The sequence below is a fragment of the Branchiostoma lanceolatum genome, chromosome 3 (genome assembly GCF_035083965.1).
Source record: "Branchiostoma lanceolatum isolate klBraLanc5 chromosome 3, klBraLanc5.hap2, whole genome shotgun sequence".
NCBI lineage: Eukaryota > Metazoa > Chordata > Leptocardii > Amphioxiformes > Branchiostomatidae > Branchiostoma > Branchiostoma lanceolatum.
The window spans coordinates 26,859,411-26,875,554 of NC_089724.1; the positions used below are offsets into that span (position 1 = coordinate 26,859,411).

At 40.5% G+C, this 16,144-nt stretch overlaps 1 protein-coding gene across 1 annotated transcript; it reads left to right on the forward strand.

Annotated features, from left to right (window-relative positions):
* The first annotated feature begins 8,214 nt into the window (after positions 1 to 8,214).
* On the forward strand, positions 8,215 to 15,645 carry LOC136429486 (chitinase-3-like protein 1). The gene is made up of 9 exons (XM_066419317.1): positions 8,215 to 8,281; positions 10,067 to 10,275; positions 11,734 to 11,967; positions 12,289 to 12,413; positions 12,722 to 12,839; positions 13,062 to 13,247; positions 14,847 to 14,966; positions 15,222 to 15,444; positions 15,536 to 15,645. The coding sequence occupies exons 1-9, from the start codon at positions 8,215 to 8,217 to the stop codon at positions 15,643 to 15,645; spliced, it is 1,392 nt and encodes a 463-aa protein (XP_066275414.1).
* Positions 15,646 to 16,144: the final 499 nt, after the last annotated feature.

The following is a 16,144-nucleotide window of genomic DNA, read 5'->3' on the forward strand; positions in this document are numbered from 1 at the left end:
TTGAGTACAGCATGCTGTCTGCCAAAGCGTAATGCTGCCTTTGGTAGGCGTGCATCTCGTTTCACTGACGACACACGTCCCATGACCAGCCCGGGACCTCCCATTCGATCGCTATTAACGTGATTGTCAATGGAGACCACCTTTTTTTGTTAGTCAAAACAATTTTAGACATATTGGCCATATTGTGCCTCTACATGTATATAGGCACTTATCAGATCGTCTGTACCACGTTGCCGATTTTTAGCACACCTTTTTAGTTAACTTGTCAAGGATTTTTGAAAACGTTTGGTGTAGTTATCCGGCATTGGTGACGATGTGCCGTGCAGATATGCGAAGTCACTAGCAATGCAGTGAATGGGAACCGGTTTGGGATTTTGGGATTCGGTGCAGTTAAATGGAATATGCATTTATCCGAGGTGCAATTAAGTGGCTTCTACTGTGTCCCTGTGGTATAGACTAGTGGTCCACGCTTCTGGTACTTGCCACATCTGATTCAAATTACTTGGATCAGAAGGCCCGGGTTCAAGCACCAGGTTAGGACACTAACTGGACAAGAGGCGCATTGAGTCATACCAAAGACTCTAAACCAGTGTGGAAGTTAAACATACTCCACTGCCAGTGGACTAGCCCCATGCTGCAGTGATTACACCATAGTGTGGCCCAGGGCTATGAAATGGGGATGGGCACCACCCTATACATCTTATGCAGTTATTGTGTGGGAGGATTTAGAAAGAAAAAAACTCTACTTCAGAATTTTAGAATACATTATGACGACTTCAAGAAGAGGTACTAAGTTTGTTCTATTATTGTTGTATCTTTGGACAAACCTTGCCTCTGCATAGCCAAGTGCACAGCTGTAAAGCAGAAATCTAGCTCCATCATGCTCAGCTATTGTACAAGTCATGTGTTACTCTGCCTGCATTATAGCTAAAGCCCAGTTTGCCAATTGATCTCTACCCCTGGAGGTTTGTAATTAACCACATATATGAAATGGCATGTACAATATATATTCCACTTGATAATTTAACATTGGCTGTGAAACTTTTCTATGTGTCGCTAAGAATTTCTACTTCTTTTTCCTACTGATTCTATAATAACATGATAATTGATATAACTTAATAACAAGCTCATGATTTTTCTGATTGCCTCATCATGTCATGTCTAGGAAAACCAAAGACACCTGCGCGGACCCGTCAACCAACCTACCATCAACCACTCCCCACAAATTCAAGGTCCTCCAATTCAGGTGAATAGATGGCAATTCAGTCTCTCTTTTTTCCTTCGATGTGACAGCCTCAGGAGGACCTGAGGTCCTGATGACCTTACCTCCTTATTAGAATAATAATAAGTTCATGAAGTTCTTACTTATAATATAGTTATTATGCCTTTTCAGTGCATACTGCCCTGGTAATTCATGATGCCGTGCATGGTAACATGATACCTTACAGGTCGCTGTACTCAATTCAATTGACCTTAGTTGATCTGCAGCATGACTTCATCTATTTTACAGGTCAATAATTATTACATGTCGAAAAAGGTCTGGTTTGCACATTCCAGTCCTGATAAATTGACATCCTTATGGAAATATGCCTCCTGTGGTCTCACAGGAATTTTATTACTTGGAAGTAACTTGTAATCTTATTCCTAAAACAAGGTCCAAATCATATTACAGAGCAACTCAAATGATTTTGTTTGTTCTTATTGTTATGTTCAGCCTTGGCTCTGGTGAGTCTGCTTACTGAACTGGCATTAGCATTCACTCTTTGAGCACGTCTCTAGAGGGTCTCTCACCAGGCGGCGCCAAATTGAGTAAATTAGCACCAATTTTCTTAGCACTGTGGTGCGACACATGTATAAAACATGTGACCTCTACAAACAAAATTGTTGCACCCAAAATGTCACATTCTCAGTTTCGGCTCTAAATCAGGTACAACTGTTCTTTATTGGAAATTGTAGTGTGGCCTGATTGAATTACTAACCAAATAGTAGTCACAATTATTATTCAATTCATTCATCATAAAAAGAGATTTGCAGTGATTATGCCATTTTTTGTATTTACCTGAGGTTTGCGCATTTAGCCCATTTATTTGACATGCAAGGATAATGGATATGATAATATTGAAACGATGCACCAGTCCTGTCTAACGGCTTGGTGAGGACAGGGAGTAGAGAAACTGGCCCTGTTTTACTTGGCTAACTTGTTAAATATTAAGAGTCAAATGATACAGCTGTTAAAATCTGGGTGGGAAGGGAAAGGACAGAGACAGAAATTAATCACAGTGTCATAATAAATTATTGAATATCTATAGCAAAACAATGAAACTGATTTCAGAAGATCTTATGCTGCATCTCCTTGGGAAAGTTTGCAGTAGGTCACCCTATACAAAATTATATATATAGAATACAACACTGGGTGATTCGACCCACAGGAGGGCTGGGACCGAGGGTGAAACGGTATACGTGTTGTATTTTATTCATGTCATGCCCACCCGAAAAAACACATTTCAATGCGGAATGCGCCAAAAGTTGAGGGAGGTTTCAAACTTTGTGTCCTCCAACACAAAACTGTAACAACATTAATTCCAACCTCCAAATCCGATATTCGAGTTTTTTGACAGCAGCGCAACCGGCGCGCTCGAAATGCATTCTAAATTAAATATTCTATGGAAGCCTGTGTGATACAACTCTGGAACCTTAATATACATGTACTATGTGATAAGCCTAGGATAGTTATCAGACGGCCCAAAACACCGGCATGATAAGCCTAGGATAGTTATCAGACGGCCCAAAACACCGGCGTATCAGGCCCAGGCATTACATAAGTGTCATTACATTCATTTAGTTAAATTTTAATTGTTAAACTTTGTGCATTTCTTTGAATTTTCCTTTTTGATCTATACAGCCTAGGTTGAGAATTGCCCTTTTTTCTTGCACTATAGAGGAAGGCTACCGCCGTGTGTGCTACTACACCAGCTGGGCCCAGTACCGCCCTGATCCTTACAAGTTCTTCCCAGAAGACCTGGACGCCAACATGTGCGACTACTTCATTTTTGCCTTTGCTTACGTGTACATTGAGCCCTACATCCAAGTGGTAACCTACGAGTGGAACGACGTGGACATGTACAGGAAACTCTACGAACACGTGAAGGTGCGTGATCATCGATCAAGGAAAAGACTGTTTTGCCATACAACCATTTGTCTTCACTAAAAGCCTGAACATTCACAAATCTATACGGTTGCATTTGCGACTGGTATCTTGCAAATTCATCACCAGGTGCTGGATGTCCAACCTACATGACTGTATATGATGATCAGGGTTTTTCTAGAGAAAAATTGCAAGGCGGAGCATTGTGAGGGAGTGGATGGAGTGACCAAGCGGGGGGATTATGGAGTTTATGGGGAATTTTAACTTGAAATGGGGCGTTATTTGGCTTCCTGAGGGGCAAAATTACTGTCAGAAAGGTCACAATTGAAGACTGGGCCACATGTCACCTAGTAGCATCCCTCATTCACCTGAATTTTATGCTTGTCAGAGTATCTGCTCCCCAGGGTAAGGAGTCACATGGTCAGGGCATAGGGGCGCAGTGCCTTGTTTCCCTGTTTAGAATAACCCCTGGTATATTGACGACGTCAGTGCATGACCATTTGTTGCTTGGCTGGTAGTTCGTAAGCAGAATATCTTAAATCAGATAGATTTGGATTAACTGTTAATCTGCAAGGTTCTATTTGCTTTCTCTGTGATTTCTAAGAAATACAATTTTTTCAAAGGTTTGGGGATTGTAAGGAGGGCTTAAGGCTTGAAGCTATTCAGAAAGTTAAGGACCTGACTTACATTGATTTTTGTACAATGTAGTATCTTCCTTAAAGTTTCAAATTTTGGCTTGGAGTAAAACTGAGTACTAATACCAGCATTAGGCCATGGCAAGTAAATTGTAAGGATGACATCACCGCATTGATTTTCAACTGATTTCGAAATAGAAAATTAGAATTTTTTTCCCCTCGGCAATAGCCAACATACCGAAAATGGGACAATATGTTGTAAACGTCTGTCAGTTTTATTGCAAAAACGTTTTAGATGCCTTAAAACATAATAAGGTATTCCCACACATAGGAATGCTGAAAACCCAATAAATTATACAAAATATTGCACAAATATTGTGCATGCAAGCTGTAGTACATTGTAAAATTGCTCCTTGTCACCAATTTTCCAGAAAGACATAGTGTATCCCCCATACCAAACTTGCAATTGGAATTAGTCTGTAATTCCGGTGCCATTATTATCAACAGCGTGTAATCCGATGTCTAATGTTATATAATAGTGTGCTGAACTACTAACAAATCCAATAACAGGGCCAGATGAAGTACATGTAACTAGACTAAGTGTGCATCTTCCTTTTTCTGCCCAGTCCTTGTCACCTGTGCGACTAAAGCTGGAGTCTGCAGAGGATGTCATCCATACAATTTACTTGATGTGGCCTTGTATACATTTTGTAGCATCCATGACAAAATTACATGTTCTATTTCCAATAGGTTTTCACTAGATTGTGAAATACAAGTTTCTAATTTTAGTTTTTCCACTTTCTTTGAACCATTATGGCAACTAAAGGAATTCAATCCGGGTGCACAAACACTTCTGTCAGTGGGAGGATGGAACATGCGCATGGAAAATGTCACTAAGATGCTTGAAACGCCAGAAAACAGACAAGACTTCATAACATCGTGTATCAAGTTTCTCCGGGATCACGACTTTGATGGCCTGGACTTGGACTTTGAGTACCCAGGTGACGTAGGACAAGGCGGCCGTGCTGAGGACAAGCAGAAATTTACTGCCCTAGTAACGGTAAAGTTTTGTCTTTTTGCTGACTTTAAACCAGACATGATTGTACATCTTTTATCACAACATCTCTGACATGACATAACTTGATCTCTAATGGTTCTACAGGACCACCACATTAAAGAAAACAGTGTCATAAGAGAAACTTCTAAAGAACACTTGGATATGTGTGCAAATCTTGGGCATTACTGATGTTGCATTTTAATGTATCTCCTTAATTTACCATTCTTTAAAATGTTAAGTCATGTGTGGTATATCATAGGGTTCACTGCAAAATTAAAGAATTGATGTTGCATGTTCTATACATATTAACATTGCTAATTACAGGAGATGAGAGGGTCATTTGAACAGGAAGCAGTGGATGAGGGTAACCCACGACTCCTACTGGCTGCTGCTGTAGGTGCAGGAGAACAAACCGTGGAAAATGGATATGAAATAGAGAGGATTTCTGAGTAAGCTTGCTAGCGTGATAAATGCTATAGACTATCATATCATTATTCTTTAGAAAGAAAATTGAAGTTAAAAGTGTCTTGATACTAAATCACAATATTTCAGTGTTTTTGCTCTTTCTCCTTTAATTTGCATTATTTTATCATCTGTGTCTTTGTCATATTTCTCAGTGAATGATTTGTAAAAATGGCAGTCTGAGAACATGCCCATGTTTTGTCAGTTTAATCAAATCAAATTAGATTTACAATTACCTTATTGATGATTATTAACTGGTAATTATTAGCTCTTTGTTGTTTTTCCTGTGTTTCAGTGAGCTAGACTTTATCAACCTTATGACCTATGACTTCCATGGCGCATGGGACAGCAACACTGGATTTAATGCTCCTCTGTACCCTCCAAGCAACAACCCTTACGACACAATGAACGTGGTAAGACTGCACATTAACTGTTCTTCATTGTCTATGTTTTTTCATGTCATCATTCCAGCTCATGTTGGATACTGTTTCTTTTTCAAAATGTTGCTTGTTCCATCACCTGCAACTTCAAGACTGATTGAAATCTGCCTTTTACTAAATTCAGATAATGTTATGTTTTCTTTGACATAAGTCCTTCTAACAAAAGAATATTTTTTGCATGCACTCAACACACAGGAGTCTGCGGTTAATATGTGGATAGATGGTGGCGCTCCTCCAAATAAAATAAACCTTGGAATCCCCACCTATGGCCGAACCTTCACATTAGCCGATCCAGGTGCTAATGGTGTTGGCAGTGCAGCGAATGGTGCGGGCAGTGCCGGCGCTTACACTAAAGAACCCGGTTTCTTGGCATACTATGAGGTAGGTTCTGTTGATGAATCGATATTTTGTCGTATCAGATAAAGCATAGACCCCGTTCACACTCATTTTTTTCAATCGCGATTGAAGTATAATCGCGATTGTTCGATCCGATCGCGATTGAACGCAAAGAAACTTTTGCGTTCACACTGCTTTTCGCCAAGTGGATTAAAGTACGCCGTGATCCGATCGCGATTGAAGCATGCTATCGGCGATCATCTGGTAAATGTTGTTCTTGTCCTTGTTTTGTGTCTATTTTTCCGCTAGACATTGTCACTTGGTGCGGTAAATGTCCCTCTTTTGGTGAAATTTCCCCAGTTTGGCCTGCACCTCCTCTCTCCCCTAGATTGCGATGAGGACCCTGGTCTCCTCATCGCGCCATCTGCCACCAGCTGAAGTTGCTGACAGAGTTTTATTCTTCTTCTTGGGCATTGTTGACATTGAAAAGTTGTTGTTGTTGTTGTTGTAAAAGAGCGATCTGACGTGCGGATTGGGTTTGTTTTCCCGCGCGATGCGAACTATGACCCCACATACCCGCATGTATGACCTCCCACCCCCGGAACCAGCCGAAATCTCCGCCGATCGCGATGGAATGAATCGTAGTTGTGTTCACAAAATTTGATAGGATTGGATTGGATCCGATCGCGATTAATCCAATCAAACTACCCCCGGAGGTAGTTACAATCCAATCGCGATTGGATCGTTTTGGATCGTTCCAATCGCGATTGGGAGCGTTCACACTGAAAAAATCAATCGCGATCGGATCGATTCAATCGCGATTATACTTCAATCGCGATTGAAAAAAATGAGTGTGAAAGGGGTCATAGTTTGGTGTTTATTCTGTTAACTTGTATCTAGCTTTTATTTTGAATTTAGCCCCTGTCTCTCTCTTCTCGTGTCACCACTTCAGTCTGCTACACTCTCTCACTCCAGTACTCCGCACATGCCCTTCCTCTGGGGGTCAGACCCTACAGATCTTAATCCGCATCATCTTCCTTGGTGCAAGGCTCTGGCAGGCTCTTGCCCACAGTCTGCCCATCTGAAACAGAAACCCCACTTCACAGTCCATGAGGGTCTTGCATCTTCCTGTGTCTGTTTTGAGGCGGGTGAGACATGACCAAGTTGGCCCCGATGGGGCATGAGTATGCAATAACCTTCATTGCCATTGTCATTGTCATTATCTGAATATCTAACTATTTGCCTACAAGGAAAAAGCGTCTTGAAGACAATATGGGTACCTTCCAATCAAAAAGGTCACTTTCGGATAGTTGGACAGATATTGTCTTTAACGTTACATTATGGTCAATCATAAGGCCTTTTCCACTGTATCAATATCCTGCAGTCATTGTTTTTAGGATGATGAATACCTAACGAGATTTTATATTTCATGATTTTAGAAAAAAAAAAGAAACCTGACCTTGGATGAAACCATAATCATTCGATATTCATTTATGTTGAGATCATTATTCAAAAGATGCAAATGCTGCATTCAATTTGATATTTTAACACATTGTATTATAATCTACTGACAGATGACTTATGATTATCATAATTTCTTTGTCTGGAATTCAAGACAACATACTTTCATTTTGTTGTCACAGATCTGTAACATGGTCAACAGCCACGGCACAATGGTGTATGACGAAGAGCAGCAGGTGCCGTACGTCTACTTGGAGGACCAGTGGGTGACATATGATGACCAAGAGAGCATTGAGGCTAAGGTAAGCTGTTACCATCCACAATTACATAAAACTTCATCATGTTAACACTTTCAACTTCACAAAATTCAAAAGACTCCAGCAAAACTAAACAGCTCAGCCAGAGTCATGACATTCATTATTAGACTGACAAGCATTGTGAAAGAGGTACATGTATACAGTAACTGCAAAAAGCATGATTGGAATGGTAACTACATAATACAATCTGAATGAATCACACTTGTTTGGAGCCTGAAATGCCCATTATTTTTGCCAACAGGTCAATTTTCTGAAAGAAATGGGCCTGGGCGGTGCTATGGTGTGGGCCCCGGATCTCGATGATTTCAACCAGAGGACTTGCGGACTGGGTCCCTATCCACTACTTACAAAAATCAACAGCATGCTGGAAACCAAACCTGATCCCGAAGAACCTGATCCTGTAGAACCTGATCCTGTAGAACCTGAAGGTATGAGCCTACTAGCTAGAGGTCCTATTACAACTATTGTAGATTTATAGGTTGACACTCCCCACAAATACAAGGTCCACCAATTCAGGTGAATAGATGGCAATTCAGTCTCTCTTTTTTCTTTCGATGTGACAGCCTCAGGAGGACCTGAGGTCCTGATGACCTTACCTCCTTATTAGAATAATAATAAGTTCATGAAGTTCTTACTTATAAATATAGTTATTATGCCTTAGTTTCCAGTGCATACTGCCCTGGTAATTCATGATGCCGTGCATGGTAACATGATACCTTACAGGTCGCTGTACTCAATTCAATTGACCTTAGTTGATCTGCAGCATGACTTCATCTATTTTACAGGTCAATAATTATTACATGTCGAAAAAGGTCTGGTTTGCACATTCCAGTCCTGATAAATTGACATCCTTATGGAAATATGCCTCCTGTGGTCTCACAGGAATCTTATTACTTGGAAGTAACTTGTAATCTTATTCCTAAAACAATGTCCAAATCATATTACAGAGCAACTCAAATGATTTTGTTTGTTCTTATTGTTATGTTCAGCCTTGGCTCTGGTGAGTCTGCTTACTGAACTGGCATTAGCATTCACTCTTTGAGCACGTCTCTAGAGGGTCTCTCACCAGGCGGCGCCAAATTGAGTAAATTAGCACCAATTTTCTTAGCACTGTGGTGCGACACATGTATAAAACATGTGACCTCTACAAACAAAATTGTTGCACCCAAAATGTCACATTCTTAGTTTCGGCTCTAAATCAGGTACAACAGAACTTTATTGGAAATTGTAGTTGGCCTGATTGAATTACTAACCAAATAGTAGTCACAATTATTATTCAATTCATTCATCATAAAAAGAGATTTGCAGTGATTATGCCATTTTTTGTATTTACCTGAGGTTTGCGCATTTAGCCCATTTATTTGACATGCAAGGATAATGGATATGATAATATTGAAACGATGCACCAGTCCTGTCTAACGGCTCGGTGAGGACAGGGAGTAGAGAAACTGGCCCTGTTTTACTTGGCTAACTTGTTAAATATTAAGAGTCAAATGATACAGCTGTTAAAATCTGGGTGGGAAGGGAAAGGACAGAGACAGAAATTAATCACAGTGTCATAATAAATTATTGAATATCTATAGCAAAACAATGAAACTGATTTCAGAAGATCTTATGCTGCATCTCCTTGGGAAAGTTTGCAGTAGGTCACCCTATACAAAATTATATATATAGAATACAACACTGGGTGATTCGACCCACAGGAGGGCTGGGACCGAGGGTGAAACGGTATACGTGTTGTATTTTATTCATGTCATGCCCACCCGAAAAAACACATTTCAATGCGGAATGCGCCAAAAGTTGAGGGAGGTTTCAAACTTTGTGTCCTCCAACACAAAACTGTAACAACATTAATTCTAACCTCCAAATCCGATATTCGAGTTTTTTGACAGCAGCGCAACCGGCGCGCTCGAAATGCATTCTAAATTAAATATTCTATGGAAGCCCGTGTGATACAACTCTGGAACCTTAATATACATGTACTATGTGATAAGCCTAGGATAGTTATCAGACGGCCCAAAACACCGGCGTGATAAGCCTAGGATAGTTATCAGACGGCCCAAAACACCGGCGTATCAGGCCCAGGCATTACATAAGTGTCATTACATTCATTTGGTGAAATTTTGATTGTTAAACTTTGTGCATTTCTTTGAATTTTCCTTTTTGATCTATACAGCCTAGGTTGAGAATTGCCCTTTTTTCTTGCACTATAGAGGAAGGCTACCGCCGTGTGTGCTACTACACCAGCTGGGCCCAGTACCGCCCTGATCCTTACAAGTTCTTCCCAGAAGACCTGGACGCCAACATGTGCGACTACTTCATTTTTGCCTTTGCTTACGTGTACATTGAGCCCTACATCCAAGTGGTAACCTACGAGTGGAACGACGTGGACATGTACAGGAAACTCTACGAACACGTGAAGGTGCGTGATCATCGATCAAGGAAAAGACTGTTTTGCCATACAACCATTTGTCTTCACTAAAAGCCTGAACATTCACAAATCTATACGGTTGCATTTGCGACTGGTATCTTGCAAATTCATCACCAGGTGCTGGATGTCCAACCTACATGACTGTATATGATGATCAGGGTTTTTCTAGAGAAAAATTGCAAGGCGGAGCATTGTGAGGGAGTGGATGGAGTGACCAAGCGGGGGGATTATGGAGTTTATGGGGAATTTTAACTTGAAATGGGGCGTTATTTGGCTTCCTGAGGGGCAAAATTACTGTCAGAAAGGTCACAATTGAAGACTGGGCCACATGTCACCTAGTAGCATCCCTCATTCACCTGAATTTTATGCTTGTCAGAGTATCTGCTCCCCAGGGTAAGGAGTCACATGGTCAGGGCATAGGGGCGCAGTGCCTTGTTTCCCTGTTTAGAATAACCCCTGGTATATTGACGACGTCAGTGCATGACCATTTGTTGCTTGGCTGGTAGTTCGTAAGCAGAATATCTTAAATCAGATAGATTTGGATTAACTGTTAATCTGCAAGGTTCTATTTGCTTTCTCTGTGATTTCTAAGAAATACAATTTTTTCAAAGGTTTGGGGATTGTAAGGAGGGCTTAAGGCTTGAAGCTATTCAGAAAGTTAAGGACCTGACTTACATTGATTTTTGTACAATGTAGTATCTTCCTTAAAGTTTCAAATTTTGGCTTGGAGTAAAACTGAGTACTAATACCAGCATTAGGCCATGGCAAGTAAATTGTAAGGATGACATCACCGCATTGATTTTCAACTGATTTCGAAATAGAAAATTAGAATTTTTTTCCCCTCGGCAATAGCCAACATACCGAAAATGGGACAATATGTTGTAAACGTCTGTCAGTTTTATTGCAAAAACGTTTTAGATGCCTTAAAACATAATAAGGTATTCCCACACATAGGAATGCTGAAAACCCAATAAATTATACAAAATATTGCACAAATATTGTGCATGCAAGCTGTAGTACATTGTAAAATTGCTCCTTGTCACCAATTTTCCAGAAAGACATAGTGTATCCCCCATACCAAACTTGCAATTGGAATTAGTCTGTAATTCCGGTGCCATTATTATCAACAGCGTGTAATCCGATGTCTAATGTTATATAATAGTGTGCTGAACTACTAACAAATCCAATAACAGGGCCAGATGAAGTACATGTAACTAGACTAAGTGTGCATCTTCCTTTTTCTGCCCAGTCCTTGTCACCTGTGCGACTAAAGCTGGAGTCTGCAGAGGATGTCATCCATACAATTTACTTGATGTGGCCTTGTATACATTTTGTAGCATCCATGACAAAATTACATGTTCTATTTCCAATAGGTTTTCACTAGATTGTGAAATACAAGTTTCTAATTTTAGTTTTTCCACTTTCTTTGAACCATTATGGCAACTAAAGGAATTCAATCCGGGTGCACAAACACTTCTGTCAGTGGGAGGATGGAACATGCGCATGGAAAATGTCACTAAGATGCTTGAAACGCCAGAAAACAGACAAGACTTCATAACATCGTGTATCAAGTTTCTCCGGGATCACGACTTTGATGGCCTGGACTTGGACTTTGAGTACCCAGGTGACGTAGGACAAGGCGGCCGTGCTGAGGACAAGCAGAAATTTACTGCCCTAGTAACGGTAAAGTTTTGTCTTTTTGCTGACTTTAAACCAGACATGATTGTACATCTTTTATCACAACATCTCTGACATGACATAACTTGATCTCTAATGGTTCTACAGGACCACCACGTTAAAGAAAACAGTGTCATAAGAGAAACTTCTAAAGAACACTTGGATATGTGTGCAAATCTTGGGCATTACTGATGTTGCATTTTAATGTATCTCCTTAATTTACCATTCTTTAAAATGTTAAGTCATGTGTGGTATATCATAGGGTTCACTGCAAAATTAAAGAATTGATGTTGCATGTTCTATACATATTAACATTGCTAATTACAGGAGATGAGAGGGTCATTTGAACAGGAAGCAGTGGATAAGGGTAACCCACGACTCCTACTGGCTGCTGCTGTAGGTGCAGGAGAACAAACCGTGGAAAATGGATATGAAATAGAGAGGATTTCTGAGTAAGCTTGCTAGCGTGATAAATGCTATAGACTATCATATCATTATTCTTTAGAAAGAAAATTGAAGTTAAAAGTGTCTTGATACTAAATCACAATATTTCAGTGTTTTTGCTCTTTCTCCTTTAATTTGCATTATTTTATCATCTGTGTCTTTGTCATATTTCTCAGTGAATGATTTGTAAAAATGGCAGTCTGAGAACATGCCCATGTTTTGTCAGTTTAATCAAATCAAATTAGATTTACAATTACCTTATTGATGATTATTAACTGGTAATTATTAGCTCTTTGTTGTTTTTCCTGTGTTTCAGTGAGCTAGACTTTATCAACCTTATGACCTATGACTTCCATGGCGCATGGGACAGCAACACTGGATTTAATGCTCCTCTGTACCCTCCAAGCAACAACCCTTACGACACAATGAACGTGGTAAGACTGCACATTAACTGTTCTTCATTGTCTATGTTTTTTCATGTCATCATTCCAGCTCATGTTGGATACTGTTTCTTTTTCAAAATGTTGCTTGTTCCATCACCTGCAACTTCAAGACTGATTGAAATCTGCCTTTTACTAAATTCAGATAATGTTATGTTTTCTTTGACATAAGTCCTTCTAACAAAAGAATATTTTTTGCATGCACTCAACACACAGGAGTCTGCGGTTAATATGTGGATAGATGGTGGCGCTCCTCCAAATAAAATAAACCTTGGAATCCCCACCTATGGCCGAACCTTCACATTAGCCGATCCAGGTGCTAATGGTGTTGGCAGTGCAGCGAATGGTGCGGGCAGTGCCGGCGCTTACACTAAAGAACCCGGTTTCTTGGCATACTATGAGGTAGGTTCTGTTGATGAATCGATATTTTGTCGTATCAGATAAAGCATAGACCCCGTTCACACTCATTTTTTTCAATCGCGATTGAAGTATAATCGCGATTGTTCGATCCGATCGCGATTGAACGCAAAGAAACTTTTGCGTTCACACTGCTTTTCGCCAAGTGGATTAAAGTACGCCGTGATCCGATCGCGATTGAAGCATGCTATCGGCGATCATCTGGTAAATGTTGTTCTTGTCCTTGTTTTGTGTCTATTTTTCCGCTAGACATTGTCACTTGGTGCGGTAAATGTCCCTCTTTTGGTGAAATTTCCCCAGTTTGGCCTGCACCTCCTCTCTCCCCTAGATTGCGATGAGGACCCTGGTCTCCTCATCGCGCCATCTGCCACCAGCTGAAGTTGCTGACAGAGTTTTATTCTTCTTCTTGGGCATTGTTGACATTGAAAAGTTGTTGTTGTTGTTGTTGTAAAAGAGCGATCTGACGTGCGGATTGGGTTTGTTTTCCCGCGCGATGCGAACTATGACCCCACATACCCGCATGTATGACCTCCCACCCCCGGAACCAGCCGAAATCTCCGCCGATCGCGATGGAATGAATCGTAGTTGTGTTCACAAAATTTGATAGGATTGGATTGGATCCGATCGCGATTAATCCAATCAAACTACCCCCGGAGGTAGTTACAATCCAATCGCGATTGGATCGTTTTGGATCGTTCCAATCGCGATTGGGAGCGTTCACACTGAAAAAATCAATCGCGATCGGATCGATTCAATCGCGATTATACTTCAATCGCGATTGAAAAAAATGAGTGTGAAAGGGGTCATAGTTTGGTGTTTATTCTGTTAACTTGTATCTAGCTTTTATTTTGAATTTAGCCCCTGTCTCTCTCTTCTCGTGTCACCACTTCAGTCTGCTACACTCTCTCACTCCAGTACTCCGCACATGCCCTTCCTCTGGGGGTCAGACCCTACAGATCTTAATCCGCATCATCTTCCTTGGTGCAAGGCTCTGGCAGGCTCTTGCCCACAGTCTGCCCATCTGAAACAGAAACCCCACTTCACAGTCCATGAGGGTCTTGCATCTTCCTGTGTCTGTTTTGAGGCGGGTGAGACATGACCAAGTTGGCCCCGATGGGGCATGAGTATGCAATAACCTTCATTGCCATTGTCATTGTCATTATCTGAATATCTAACTATTTGCCTACAAGGAAAAAGCGTCTTGAAGACAATATGGGTACCTTCCAATCAAAAAGGTCACTTTCGGATAGTTGGACAGATATTGTCTTTAACGTTACATTATCGTCAATCATAAGGCCTTTTCTACTGTATCAATATCCTGCAGTCATTGTTTTTAGGATGATGAATACCTAACGAGATTTTATATTTCATGATTTTAGAAGAAAAAAAAGAAACCTGACCTTGGATGAAACCATAATCATTCGATATTCATTTATGTTGAGATCATTATTCAAAAGATGCAAATGCTGCATTCAATTTGATATTTTAACACATTGTATTATAATCTACTGACAGATGACTTATGATTATCATAATTTCTTTGTCTGGAATTCAAGACAACATACTTTCATTTTGTTGTCACAGATCTGTAACATGGTCAACAGCCACGGCACAATGGTGTATGACGAAGAGCAGCAGGTGCCGTACGTCTACTTGGAGGACCAGTGGGTGACATATGATGACCAAGAGAGCATTGAGGCTAAGGTAAGCTGTTACCATCCACAATTACATAAAACTTCATCATGTTAACACTTTCAACTTTCTCACAAAATTCAAAAGACTCCAGCAAAACTAAACAGCTCAGCCAGAGTCATGACATTCATTAAGACTGACAAGCATTGTGAAAGAGGTATACAGTAACTGCAAAAAGCATCATGATAGGAATGGTAACTACATATATACAATCTGAATGAATCACACTTGTTTGGAGCCTGAAATGCCCATTATTTTTGCCAACAGGTCAATTTTCTGAAAGAAATGGGCCTGGGCGGTGCTATGGTGTGGGCCCCGGATCTCGATGATTTCAACCAGAGGACTTGCGGACTGGGACCCTATCCACTGCTTACAAAAATCAACAGCATGCTGGAAACCAAACCTGATCCTGTAGAACCTGACGATCCAGTAGAACCTGATGATCCTATAGAACCTGATCCTGTAGAACCTGATCCTGTAGAACCTGAAGGTATGAGCCTACTAGCTAGAGATCCCAGTACAACTAGATTTATTGGTTGACAGTGAATATGTTGTAAGTTAAACGCATTTGATAAATCCAGATTGGTTTGGAATTTGTTCAAACAGAATGATCGTTTCTCCTGTACTTGAGGAAAAGGACGATGGTGACTACGCTGACCCAGTGGACTGCTCCAAGTATTACGCCTTATGATACTTCCTTTTCTTACTGTTTAATGCATATGTATGATCTTAAATAACTTGCATCCATTTTCCCTAATAGAGCCTAAGAATCCCTGCACTGTTGATACATGTACATGTGATCTCTCTGGTGATGCTCCATGCTGCAACCCATCTGGCGAGTGTGGCAGTGGGTGAAGAGTACTGTGACTGTGGTTGTTTTGACCCCCGGAGTACATTCAAATTTGTTACTTTCATAGCGCATCTTGTACATGATGTTGCTAGGTTTGACAGTTAAAAACATGAACCATACTCTCTTTGAAATGTAAGCTCTTTGTGCTCCCTGTCCCTGAGTTTGGCAGTTATACGACCATTGACACGGGCACTTGTAGCAAAATTTAGAAAGCATGAGGTTTGGTATCTGGTTATCCTCCTAGTAAGGACTATACAGGACCAATAAAGCTATGATTGAGTTAGAGGTACATCGCCACTCAACAAGCCTTAAAGGCCACTATACTATACACTACTATTGA